The following is a 12263-nucleotide window of genomic DNA, read 5'->3' as shown; positions in this document are numbered from 1 at the left end:
ATAGACTGTGACTCTGCAGCCGTATCCCGATCTCTATCACCAGCATCTCTTCTCTGTTCTTCTCATTTAGGGGGACGTTTATGTGTCTGGGTCTAATGTGAGTTCATGGGAGAAATCTGATGGAGAAAAAAAGCAGGTCTGCAGGTTATCCTGATCCGCACTGAGGAAAGAAACAAACAACCCTAAGGCCAAAAGAAAATCCCTTATCACACTGTATATGGCGAGGCTCATCAGGAGAATCGCCCAGTCAACTTGTAAAGATCCGACATTGACAGGTTTTCCCTTCATCAGCATAAGTGACCTTTTTCCGTTCAAATACTGATTTTACACCTTTGAAGACATCACCCACAGAGAACTGAAAAAACAACAACTAGTGTTTTGATATGTTGTCTAAATAGTTGTCCACCGCTGCACTGGATCACCCTCGTTTTTTGCGATCTTAAGAGCTTCAACAGCTTCCTGCGTGTGCAGATATCTTCAACTGAGGTTTACTAATCTGACTGGCATATCAGTTCAAGACAAATGCCACACACCTTCAGAGGAGAACGTAACTCACAGTTTCCACAGAGATTTATTCACGGAGATGCAACATTCCAGAAACGTTGCTCACTTAACAAAAGGAGACAGACTGCAATGTGCAGGAGTTAATACACTCAAGTTATGTTATGCTATGTTATTACATGACATTTTAATTCCACCCTCCAGAAACCGATCACTGACAATCAGGTTTAACAGATGTGCTTGTATCCTCTCCACTTGAGACCACTAAGTTAGCTTTAGTGCCTATACTGTACTGCTCTCGTGGGGGGGGGGAAACAAAAAAAGCAACAGTGCATAAAACATTTATGGCTGAATCCTGTCCAGATAACTGTACATAAACTGTATTTGTATGTGCACAAACTTTATATATACTGTACGTGGGAAACTGTAAATGTAATCTGCAGGATTACAAAACACATCAGACCATTTGCACATTTGCTGGGTATATTTGGAAATGTTACTATTCCCAGTGAAAGCATTCACATCACACATTAATAGTTGAACTAGAAAAAGCACAGTTTATAAAAAAATAAACATCCCTTTGTTACTGCTAAAAAAAAAATCTGAAAATATCTCCCCATGTAAGACAGTAGCAAAACGAAAAGGCGATTACTCAAGTGCTATGGGTTACAGATATAATCAGTGGAAAGGAGAAGAAATTCTAAGATACATTTTATATACCATGTATCTCCCGCTCTTGGATGTGTTTACTGTCTGCACTGACTGTTTAAAGAGATAAACAGCATTGAAATCGTCTGTGTATATCAATCACTCCGTCTTCCAGTGCAGCACTGGAAAATACTGCCCATAAAAGTAAATGTGGTATTTAAATTGTTTTTAAACTCAGGCACTTGAGCTGTAAAATTTCATGTCAAATGCAGGGAAGACAAGGAAACATGAAAAGTACCACGCGTATTTCTTGTTACACAATTCTTCTGCGGTGGTCAAGACATAATTTCCTACAAATGGTCACAGTGGTGTGTCCCTCTCTGAGATAAATCTGCCTTGCATGTATTCCCATTATATAACAGTCACAGAGTGTAAACTTTTCTTAAGAATATACACATGGATACATTTTTAGAGACAGCGCTTCAACGTCACGGTTTAGAAAAGAAAATGTTAGAATATCCTAAAGTCCTAGATGGAAAATAGAAGTGTAGTAGTATAAATCAGTTTAGAGAAATATAACTGTTTAAAAGAAAACACATTACTTTTTTACTTTACTTTTGACGTTGAGTTTGATTTTAATTTAATATTAAGGAAATATTTTTTTTTCATCCAGATGGTTAGAAGAGTCTTTGAAGATTTCACAAATACCTTAAAAACAGAAACAAGTCTTGTTAAATCTTTTTCAAAAGTTGCTGAGTACTTTTTTGAGATAATTCAATACCAGGGCACCGAGCGAGGTAATTTCAATATTTTTATCAGCATATGAGCTGACAAGTCGCAAACACAAATACACTGTTGCCGTCAACGGTTCAGACTTGCTGCCAGAGGGTGTGTTACACTGTAGGTCACCTGAGCTTAACTTTGGTTCAACATAGGGAAAATCCTGTATAGCACCATTGGAGAGGGGCTAAAAAACATAAACTAATTATCAATTAGAAGAAAAACAACTTATTTACAAAGCACCACATACAGTGCAACGATAGATAAAAGTGTGTGTGTGTGTGTGTGTGTGTGTATGTGAGTGTGTGTGTGTGTGTGTGTGTGTGTGTGTGTGTGTTTGTGTGCGTGTGCCTGTCTATCTCTTAGAGTGGCCGATGTAGCTGTTCTCGATGCACAGCACGACGTAGGAGCTGGAGCAGCTGCTTGAGCTCTGCTGGAGCAAACTGCCGCGCTGCAGCGACGACGCCATGCCGGTAAGCGCCCGGTCGTCCACGCGCCACGTCTCGCAGAAGCCGTCGGCGTGCTGCTGACCGTCACTGTTTGACCCGTGCCACATCATCTTCTCTGGCCTGGGACAACAAAGACCGGGTGGAGTGAAAAGATTTTTGTGAAATGTGTAATTTGTACTGCTTGACTTTCAGAATACAAAAAAAACAATGTTCAATAATCATGATATATTGTCATTTGCTGGAAGTTTTTCTTTTCTTTAGTTTTCTTTTTTGCTCACCATGTGCTGTCACTGAGAACATTCTTGCCACTGAAGGAGTAGATCGGCACGTTATCCTTCATTCTGCCATCGGTGAAGATGGCGTCCCAATTGTCGAACAGCACCTCATCCTGAGAGAGATGAGACGACACGATTTAGCTCCAAAATCCTGTGACGATTAGTAGTGTATTTTAGTTACTTGCCTTCATTCAAAGTGAGAATGCTCGGCTGTCTTGCTTTTGTCTGGAATGAATAATCAAATGTGTTGCAGAGTGGTGGCCTACTGTAAACTGATGCCTCCTCCTTAGCCGTGTTTATGAGGTCTCTACTATCCCCTTTAATATCCAAACAGGAATGTGGACTTACACTGGGTGCCTTTATTTACATTGTTCTGATCTGGTGAATTGTTATCTAGTGGTACTGATCCACTCATCTGACGCAAGAATCCAAATAAATACATTTCCCAAAATCTAAAAACAGTCCCTTCAGAATGGTTGAAAAATCTCTGTTGAGTACCTTCAGGTTGACTATTGGCAAACGGCCCCTGTCTGCCTTGCGGACGATGCTGTTGAGATGCTGGAGTCTGGCAGACAGGAAAGCCCGGAAAGTTCCCTTCATGCCAATGGCCTGAGCCTGGGTGAAGCACAGAAAGTCTGCACCGCGGATCCCCCTCATGGAGCCAGTCTGAGGGCTGTTCAGGGCGATCAGGTGGAGCTGTGGAAACACCCACATGCACGGTAATGTTACACAATTACGTGATAAAAAACAGGTGATGAGAGTATGCCTGTTTTAAAGTGGCCTCTCTTACCCCTGGACCTGAAGCGTGATGGTGGACTGGAATGTGGGGCACAGGAGGAGGAGGTCTTCGCTGAGGGGTGACTGCATAGCGACTGTCCGGGTGTGCGGGGCGGTCCTGGGTAGTATGGACAGAATACCTACCATCTGGTTGGTTTTGTCTTTCTGTGTAACTTGGAAACCTTGGATCTGTTTGAGCTGGGTACCGCGGATCGGGCTGATAGCGCGGGTCAGGGTGGGTTGTGTATCTTGGATCAGGGTTTGACGGGTATCGCGGCTCTGTGTGTGTCGGATGGTGCCCGTCGGGCTGTGACTGACTGTGACTGTCGGGTGGGCTTTGGAAGTCAATGTGGGAGTGGTGATCTGGGGAGTAGGGGACGACGGGTGGGGGCTCCACGGCTGCAACCTCATTACCCTGTTGATAAAGTGCATGAGATTTATTAAAACATGGCGAGTTGTATGTTCTTGGGAAGAGAAGAAAGGAAAAATTGCACTCACATCCTCGCGGGGCAAAGCAATGTAGCTTCCAAGCTGAAAAAATGAGGAAACAACTGCATAAATAAAAGATAGAAGAAGTATTTATGTGTCATTCTGGTTCATAATTAAGTGAAATGTTCACCTGGACTTGTCGAACTCCGTCTCTGACCCGTAAGTACAGATCTGTTCGGTCCAAAATGTATACCAGAGAGCCCTCAGGTTGTCTTCTAGCGGTGGCTGTCATTGTATCATAAGTCCTCAACACGGTCACCTACAAGAGTCATTTACCAAAGTCCAGCAGAGGTGTAGTCAGACATTTCGTACTGAATGAGAGGTAATGAGGTCATAAATAAGATTCATGTGTCTGCGTCAGAGATTTTCTCACCCCAGAGGAATGTGCAGGTAGTCCGGGCACTCCAGGTGGCCCCGGTGGCCCAGGAATACTGATCGCTGTTATTAAAAAGACAGTCACATGAGCTGGAATGAGACTTAAACACAGACTTAATCTGGATTACTCGCGTGTGTTTACGATTGGAACTGACTCTGTGTGCCTCTGTGAGATCCAGATATATAGGGTCCTGGGGGCCCAGGTGGCCCGGGTGGCCCAGGCCGCCCATCGTAGCCTCTTCCTGGTGCACCAGTTGGCCCCTGAGGACCTGGTGGGCCAACGATGGAGTCACCTTGAGGGCCCTGATGGGGCAAGGAAAAAGAAAAGGACAGAGTCAGATTTCCCAGTATGGTAGAAGTAGAATAACATCATTCAGGATGTATTTATTCATCCCTTGTATTTAATACAAATACAATAAACGTTGCAATTGGTTTCTGAGAGTTTGATTTTACCGGAGGTCCAGGCACTCCTGGCGCTCCGACTTCACTCGCTCCAAAGCGTGGGTCATAATATCCTCCTCCTGGTTCTCCTTTCTCTCCTTTGAAGCCAGGACTGCCCACTTCACCTTTCAACTCATTCTGGGCACATAAACATCAATACAGATTTAAAAAACAATTCTTATTATGGAAGTAGTAAACCATAAAATATGACTCATACAAGTCTTTAAAGTTGATGCTTACCTTTAAAGTGTATATGTCATAGGTGGACCCGCTCCCTGGATCAGAAACAAAAGACCTTGCTTTAAATCTAAATTGGTCTAAAATACAAAACATTTACTTTCAGCATTTTTGGCATATCTAAAATCTCCCTACCTGGTATTTGAAGTAATCCCGGTGGTCCAGTGTCACCTTTCTCTCCTTTGACAGCTATAAACAAGAGGAACAGCAGGAATGTTAAGTTACTGTAAGTTGTGCGCATAATGTCCATGGACACTCGTCCAATGGTTTCTAACATTCACATGCTGAATCTACACCACCACCATCTGATTCTGAACATCTATTGTAGTCAGTATCTAATGGGGATCTATTCTAATGGCCGTATCTTTCTCTGCTGCTTGCCTCAGTAAATTAATTTGCTCTCTGCCTATTGAAACAAGGGTGGCATCAGCCTTCTCCTCATCTAACTGTTGGTATAAGAAAGTGATTTTGACACATTCACAATGTGAAGTAATCTCACCGGGATAGTGTCTGGCATAATCCTCGTATCCCTGAAAGGAAAAGACAAAGATTATCTATCACACACCCAAGTAGAGATTGTACATAACTTTTTAATAAGGATAAAGTAATCTGTTCATCTACCAATTACATTTTTCACCCAGTCTAGGTAAACCTTGTCAGGTTCAAATCCAAATCTTAATAAATTTTGTGCATGGAAATCAGTTCATCCTTCATGCAAAAACAGCCGCAACACTAAATATTTCATGTCTCCACTCACTCTGAGTCCGTCGATGCTAGAAGGAGGTCCAGGAGGTCCAGGGGGGCCTGGTGGACCCGGAGCACCCTGGGACACAACAAATATTGATTATGTAATGACTCTGATTGACTTAATCTAATAATAAGACAACATACGTGATACTCACAGGGTATCCATATTCAGATCCACTGCCCGAATCTCCCTTCTCTCCTTTGACGCCATTCAGCCCAGGTCGGCCCTACAGCATAACACACACACACACACACACACACACAGTGTGAGTGTAGTCTCAGTTTAAAGATTCATATTGGTAGTATGGACTTGTTTGTAACCAAGTTTAACTGACTTGATATGAAAATTTTATTTGACATTTGCAATAAACAAACTCACTGGTCGTCCTGGAAACCCGATCTCTCCCTTCTGGCCTTCAGGACCATATGACCCCTGGAGAAAAATGAAATGGTAAGGTTTTATTATACTGATGTGATTTTGCAGAGTTATGGAGCATCAATAAAAATGTGTTACGCACCGGAGGTCCCACTGGGCCAGGGGGTCCCATGTCACCCTGAGACACAAATACAAACTGTAAACACTGACATTTCCAGGCTACAGAAAAACAAAAAGGCCTGTATGAATGATAAAAAAATGCAGAAAACGGTGTGTGGATTTGAACAGGTGGGTTATCTGGTACTTCATTAAAGTGCTGAGGTTCTTACCGGCTGTCCTGCCAGGTTTCCCAGGTACATAGGTGTCCCATTAGGCCCCATGACGATACCAGGCTCTCCTTTTTGTCCCTGAACAAAACATTCAAATCTTTGCCTTAGAAATATGAACACCAAGAAATTTGGATTTCTTACAAAACCTCAAAATTACAGCAGAATTAAGTTATGAATTATTGCCTTTATTTATTTATTTAGACACCTGTGAAGTATGTTAATTAGATTCACTAAATAACATTACATTCTGCTGATTATCAAAGTTGAATAAAGAAAGATCTATTAAAATAAATTCTTGTATTCTATGTAGATGTTATTTTTCATTTTTCAAATGTAGCTGTTGTTGAAAAAAGTACATTCAATATGTTTTTTTTTATGTGTAAAATGAAAAATGTATTATTTTACCTTAGGTGCATATCCTGGAAGGCCTGCATCTCCCCTGTCTCCTTTTGGTCCTACGGGCCCCTAGATCCGACACATAATAACACATGATTCGCTTCCATTTCTGAGACTTAACTGGATTTTTCCACTCTTAACTGTGTGACAGAGACAGCGACACATACCGGGAATCCTGCACGACCTGGAATACCAGCTCCTCCCTATGAAATACAGAATAATGAGGCATGGAAAAATTAGGTAACATTTTCTTTTCGTATGTTTAAGACGTAAAGACGTCAGTTTAGTAAGGTTTATAGTGCGACTGGTGAATGGGACCAAAGGGTGTGTCCACTCACCTGCCACCCTTGGTTCCAATCTACGTCGTTATACTACAGCAAGACAAAGTTAAGCCAGTTAGTGTGCAGGTGAACAAACAATCGAGCAAAGCAGTGACTGTTAGTGAATATGAGTAACTCAAACAGCAGAGTAACTTGATTTCAGTGATTTAGTGAATGAGCAGTTACGTGACAAGCTGTTATGTGCAGGTTATTTTTGCTTCACATGTTTAGACATTTCCAGGGTCAAGTGCAATCTCGCTTGGTCAGCGACACGAGATGCGACTCACATCGCCTGTCGGCTGGTAGACGATCTCTCCTGGAGGTCCGGGGAGCCCTGGAGGGCCAGGTGATCCACCATCTCGCCCTGGCAGACCCTGCAACACAAGGTTGTAATTTCTCAACATTTATGGACGGACAGCCATAAACATTTACTACGGACATTCATGTTCCGCAGAGGACGCATCCTAATGATTTGGACTGCTCCTTTAATTTTCCTGTAGCTCCACCATCAGCTCATTTTGATTTTGTCCTTTAGGATACTTTAGGATGTTGTCCAAATATTGAAAACTAATGACATACCCATCAACCTCAATTTGAATTGATGTTGTTATCCTGTATATTTTGTGTATTTTGTAACTCACCATGTCGCCTTTCTCTCCTCTTTCTCCCTTTTCTCCCTAGAAATTTGCAAAAGAGATTATTGGTGCCATGACAACAAACTAGCCTTGTCAAGTCAAACAGTCTAGTCTAAAAAAAAAAAATTGAGTGGTGTATTATTTACATGGAATTTAAAGTGTATTAGAAGCAATTATGCAACAGAACCCAGATTATCAGGATACGAACCGACTGCCCCCGGAATCCATCCAAGCCTGGAAAACCAGGTTGTCCTCTTGCTCCCTCTGCTCCTTTGTCTCCATGGTTGCCTGGGAAACCTGGCTTACCCTAGAAATCCCAATTTAAACGTGTCTAATAATGTCAACACAGTGCTGCTCTACAGTAAAATTTTGAGGGATTATATGAGACTAAGATTCAAACAACACAAGGCAAAAGGCCGTACAGACTGGTACTTACAGGTAAACCTGCAATACCAGGTGGACCCTGGAAGACATGACACAGGACAAAGTGAGACAGTACATGTACAGTGAAGAGAGGGACATGAGTGTCAGGAATGGGTAAATGGCTACCTGTGGTCCAGGTGGGCCTGTGAGTCCAGGCAGGGCATTGGTCAGCACATAGCCATCCTGGTCACTCTGGAAGGAGGAGATTTGAAATGAGGAAGATGATCCATCAGAGACTATTGTCCTGGTAGCTCTCACATGTATACACACACTGATCGATCCAGATTTTTAAAGAGACCGCTACTCACATGGCTAACGCCGTAAGGTTGCCCCGGGGGTCCGGGCGGACCTGGAGGTCCAACTGGTCCCATGGGGCCTGGGAGCCCTGCAAGCCCTGTCTGCCCTGGTTGACCCGTATGTCCTGGGTCGCCCTGAGAACCCTGATTTTTTAAAAAATGGATCTTTTGCGTTAGTGAAAATAACTTTTAGTGAAGCCACAGAAGAAAAATTAGTGAGAAAAGCTGGTTTACGCCAAGAAAAGGGGGAATGCGAGAGACACATGCAGAGGTAGAAAACCAGAGGTGAAGCTTGTGATCTCTTCACATTATGTGATTCAGTTTCCGTACTTGGAAAAGCAGGAGTTAGCAGATAATTTACTTCAACCATGGAGGAAAACTCTTTGTCCTGGGACCACGGTAAATGTAGGTAAACACAGCTATTAGGATGTGGGTTGAATTGTCAGAAACTGGAAACACTCATGGCGAAATTTGGTTGCAAAACCATGTTGGGGTTCGGGAAATGGAGACGGATAAAACACTTGGGAAAAGGAAAGGAAATCACCAAAGCAGAGACCCCCCCGAGTACCAGGACCCATTACACACCGTAGAGGATGGAGCAAAGTAAGAGAACAGGGTGGTGAAAGGGTTGGAGTCTTGCGTGTGTTGCTGGAGGAGGGCGACAAACAACGGAGGAGAGAATCTATCTTGAAGCTCCCGCCACAAATTTGTGCTTGATTCACCACATTCATGTTTTTTAAAGACAAAGTCACAGACTTGAGTTTGAAGGATAAAAGAATAAATAAAACAAATCAGCCTAAAATCACCTTTTCGCCAACTGCTCCTGGAAGACCGAGCTCAGCACAGTCACCCTGGAGAGAAAACAGATCAACGGATAAAATGCAAAGGACATTACACGGTCTTCTTAGCCTTGTTAGGAGCGTAGCTCGCTTAAACAGCTCATATTATACATATTATATTTCCATTCATTTTAAAATCAACCTTAGGACGGGAAGTCACCCAAGTCTGTTATCTACCTCAGTCTGCTAAATCTCACCTTTTGTCCTCTCAGGCCGGTAATACCAGGTGCACCAGGAGGACCAGGACGGCCCTGAGAGAGCAGACACGATTACGCAGTCAAACAAACAATCAGTATACTGTATTATTTCTTATCACACTACACTGGGTCACTACTGGAAAAAAAGGAGAAATACTCACAGGCAGACCAGGGACTCCATCTTGTCCAGGGGGCCCAGGAGGTCCGAAGGCTATGGGACCATTTGAGCCCATTGCCACTGAAGTACCAGGGATCCCGGGAGGGCCAGGAGGACCAGGGGGACCAGGGAGACCCTGGATAAGGAGTCACAAAGTATTAAAATTGAGTAGAAACTTTCCTTTTAGAGGTAAAAACCTTAATGATACCCAACGTACCTGGATTTTGTCCAAGTCCGGGAATCCTGAGCCCTCCATGTCAACAAATGTCTGTAAAAACATGAATCAATAAAATAAAGCGACAAACATGTCTTGAGAATTCAAACGATGGAAGAAAAGGCAGTGTGGACATACTGGGCGATCACCAGTGCCGGGTCCAGGAGGTCCTGGTAGACCTGGGGGTCCTCTGGGTCCTGGTTGGCCTTCTCCACGCTCACCCTGCAAAGATTCAGAGGCCACGCGTTATTGCACTAAATAAAGTCTTGTGATATGATATAATACTGCATCTTTTTTCCCTCTCTGCTACACCTTTTGGCCGTTAGAACCAGGTGTTCCTGGACTTCCTGGGACACCTTGTGGCCCAGCAGGACCCTGGAAAGGGGAGCATAAGAGCAGAATTGCATTGGACATTTTGAATAAAAACATTTTGAACCTATTAAATGAAATCAAAGCAACTTACAGCTTTTCCATCCTCTCCTGGATCGCCCTGAAAGACAATCAACAGTCAGTGAATGGCATGTATCTAGAAAAAAACATCACGTAGAAATCTCTACTCACAGGCTCCCCATCAGCTCCCGAAGGTCCTGCGGCACCATTCAACCCTGGCTGTCCCGGAGGTCCGATGGGTCCAGCCACCTGCTGCACAACAGAGCCGTCCCCGAGTCGGACCACCTCAGCTGCAGGGCCAGGAGGACCAGGGGGCCCGGCGGGCCCCTTAGCCCCACGTTCTCCTTTATTCCCAGGGTATCCAAAGCCAGAACTTCCCTGGTGAGGAGGGGAAAGAGAAATATCAACTATTAGCTGGTAAAGTTAGAATCTTTCGTATTTAATTAATTCTCAGTTTTGATTCAAATCAGAGTTTTGATTATTCTGGTTCCTTGCCTGGTCATTATTAGGGACTTTGTCCCTGTAACAACAATATAATAATATAATATTTCAGATTTCTACTCTCTGAATAAGAGTAACAATTTTGCCTGTTGCTTATTTCGTCATACAGGTCATGAACAAAATTGCAGTTAGTGGTTTGAGAAATTATGAACTTACCTTTGCACCTTTATCCCCCTGAAAAACAGACAACCAGAAAAATCAGTCACAAGTCATTTATCTGCGTAGGGCCGGTGATGTGGCAGAAAACATCAAGCACAGATATTCACCTTCAGTCCTCGTTCTCCGCCCTGAGAGGAGACGCCAGAGCCAGAGCTGGACCCCGAATCTCCCTTCGGCCCCGCGGGGCCTCTGTCCCCCTTGAAGCCCATCTCCCCTCTGTCACCTTTCTCACCTTTCCCACCACCGGGACCTGAAGGACGCGTCACACAGAAAGAGTTGAGTGGGAAACAAGTTCACTGGTTTACTCACAGCAATCTGTCCTGCAGAGGGCGATGCTGCATAATTAATCATTCTTCCTTTGTGACAGCTGTAACTTGGGCTGAACGTCTTATCCTATTTTAAATGTAGGAAGCTCTGAGTAAATAAAACAACTTATGTTTTTTTTTTTGCAGTGATCATTCAATTAAACACATAATAATTCAAGAATATGCAACATATAAGCACAATTAACCAGATTTTGACAAATACACTCTCTTCAAACAATGATCCCAAGATGAGGAAGCAAAGCAGGACAAGCTGTGAGTCCATGCATGTTCACATCTTCCCAAACTAAACAAACCAGGTGCCACACAGCCACAATTGATCTTTTTATCCTCTCGGTACAAAAGACACGAGGATTACTTTACATTGAACCTAATCAAATCTAATCTCTGGGTTGACTAGAGATTGTAGAGGACCAAACAAGACGCCAACAAACCCCCACCAACACGCTCACAGCTCACACCTCCATGGCCCGCACAACACGATGAGAAGATCAGCAGCGTGCTCATTCTATCCTGTGATAGGATGGCCACATGTCTTAATCTGCATTAATCTGACTTCCGGCTTTTCATCTTGGGCCAGGTGATGCCGTCAGGAATCAGCAGCCGTTTGTAGTCCACCGACGGCTGCTGATACCTGACATCTAAAGTCAACAAGAACACCTTACCCTTTTGCTCAGCAGCAGTAGCAGCAAGTGTCGGCTTGCGCATGGGGAATGTAGAGGCTTGTTAACTTCTGTCAGATTTTTTGGGGGGAAGACGTGATGGAAAAAGCAACACTATACAGGATCCAGAATACCTCAATGTTTTTATTTGGGCTCTTTAAGGGAGATCTTTCACCTTGTCAGACCCTTTAACAATGCTCAAATGACAGTTAATAAACCCCATTGCTCTAGTTTTTCACTTTTCCACCTGAGGGAGCTAAAGATTTTCCAACGACACCCCTGTTGAATGCAGAAACCCTGCAGCAGAACCCCCCACACTCTCAGGTC

At 43.6% G+C, this 12263-nt stretch overlaps 1 protein-coding gene across 5 annotated transcripts in view; it reads right to left on the bottom strand.

Moving 5' to 3' along the window:
- Positions 1–552: 552 nt before the first annotated feature.
- The window catches only part of LOC118304899 (collagen alpha-1(XVIII) chain), a 33644-nt gene continuing 21933 nt past the window's right edge, over positions 553–12263 (bottom strand). For 4 of the 5 annotated variants that reach the window (XM_035629698.2, XM_035629695.2, XM_035629696.2 and 1 more), the window contains exons 6-42: positions 11059–11201; positions 10949–10966; positions 10463–10669; positions 10365–10391; positions 10214–10276; positions 10040–10123; positions 9905–9955; positions 9692–9823; positions 9531–9584; positions 9301–9345; positions 9080–9142; positions 8507–8638; positions 8325–8390; positions 8212–8238; positions 7984–8082; positions 7782–7817; positions 7428–7514; positions 7159–7191; positions 6988–7023; positions 6830–6889; positions 6425–6502; positions 6238–6273; positions 6099–6152; positions 5875–5946; positions 5730–5795; positions 5472–5502; positions 5108–5161; positions 4976–5010; positions 4748–4873; positions 4450–4597; positions 4293–4357; positions 4050–4178; positions 3929–3961; positions 3444–3845; positions 3152–3349; positions 2657–2766; positions 553–2498 (exon numbers count right to left, since the gene is read on the bottom strand). In XM_035629698.2, coding sequence (XP_035485591.2) covers positions 2285–2498; positions 2657–2766; positions 3152–3349; positions 3444–3845; positions 3929–3961; positions 4050–4178; positions 4293–4357; positions 4450–4597; positions 4748–4873; positions 4976–5010; positions 5108–5161; positions 5472–5502; positions 5730–5795; positions 5875–5946; positions 6099–6152; positions 6238–6273; positions 6425–6502; positions 6830–6889; positions 6988–7023; positions 7159–7191; positions 7428–7514; positions 7782–7817; positions 7984–8082; positions 8212–8238; positions 8325–8390; positions 8507–8638; positions 9080–9142; positions 9301–9345; positions 9531–9584; positions 9692–9823; positions 9905–9955; positions 10040–10123; positions 10214–10276; positions 10365–10391; positions 10463–10669; positions 10949–10966; positions 11059–11201 — 3314 coding nt within the window. In that variant the 3' untranslated portion in view covers positions 553–2284. The remainder of the gene's footprint in view (positions 2499–2656; positions 2767–3151; positions 3350–3443; positions 3846–3928; positions 3962–4049; positions 4179–4292; positions 4358–4449; positions 4598–4747; positions 4874–4975; positions 5011–5107; positions 5162–5471; positions 5503–5729; positions 5796–5874; positions 5947–6098; positions 6153–6237; positions 6274–6424; positions 6503–6829; positions 6890–6987; positions 7024–7158; positions 7192–7427; positions 7515–7781; positions 7818–7983; positions 8083–8211; positions 8239–8324; positions 8391–8506; positions 8639–9079; positions 9143–9300; positions 9346–9530; positions 9585–9691; positions 9824–9904; positions 9956–10039; positions 10124–10213; positions 10277–10364; positions 10392–10462; positions 10670–10948; positions 10967–11058; positions 11202–12263) is intronic. The other variant, XM_035629693.2, reaches the window with a different exon arrangement.

Source organism: Scophthalmus maximus, chromosome 1, assembly GCF_022379125.1.
Source record: "Scophthalmus maximus strain ysfricsl-2021 chromosome 1, ASM2237912v1, whole genome shotgun sequence".
NCBI classification, from domain to species: Eukaryota; Metazoa; Chordata; class Actinopteri; order Pleuronectiformes; family Scophthalmidae; genus Scophthalmus; species Scophthalmus maximus.
Note: the sequence above shows the minus strand (reverse complement) of the source record. Positions and strands in the feature narration are given on the sequence as shown.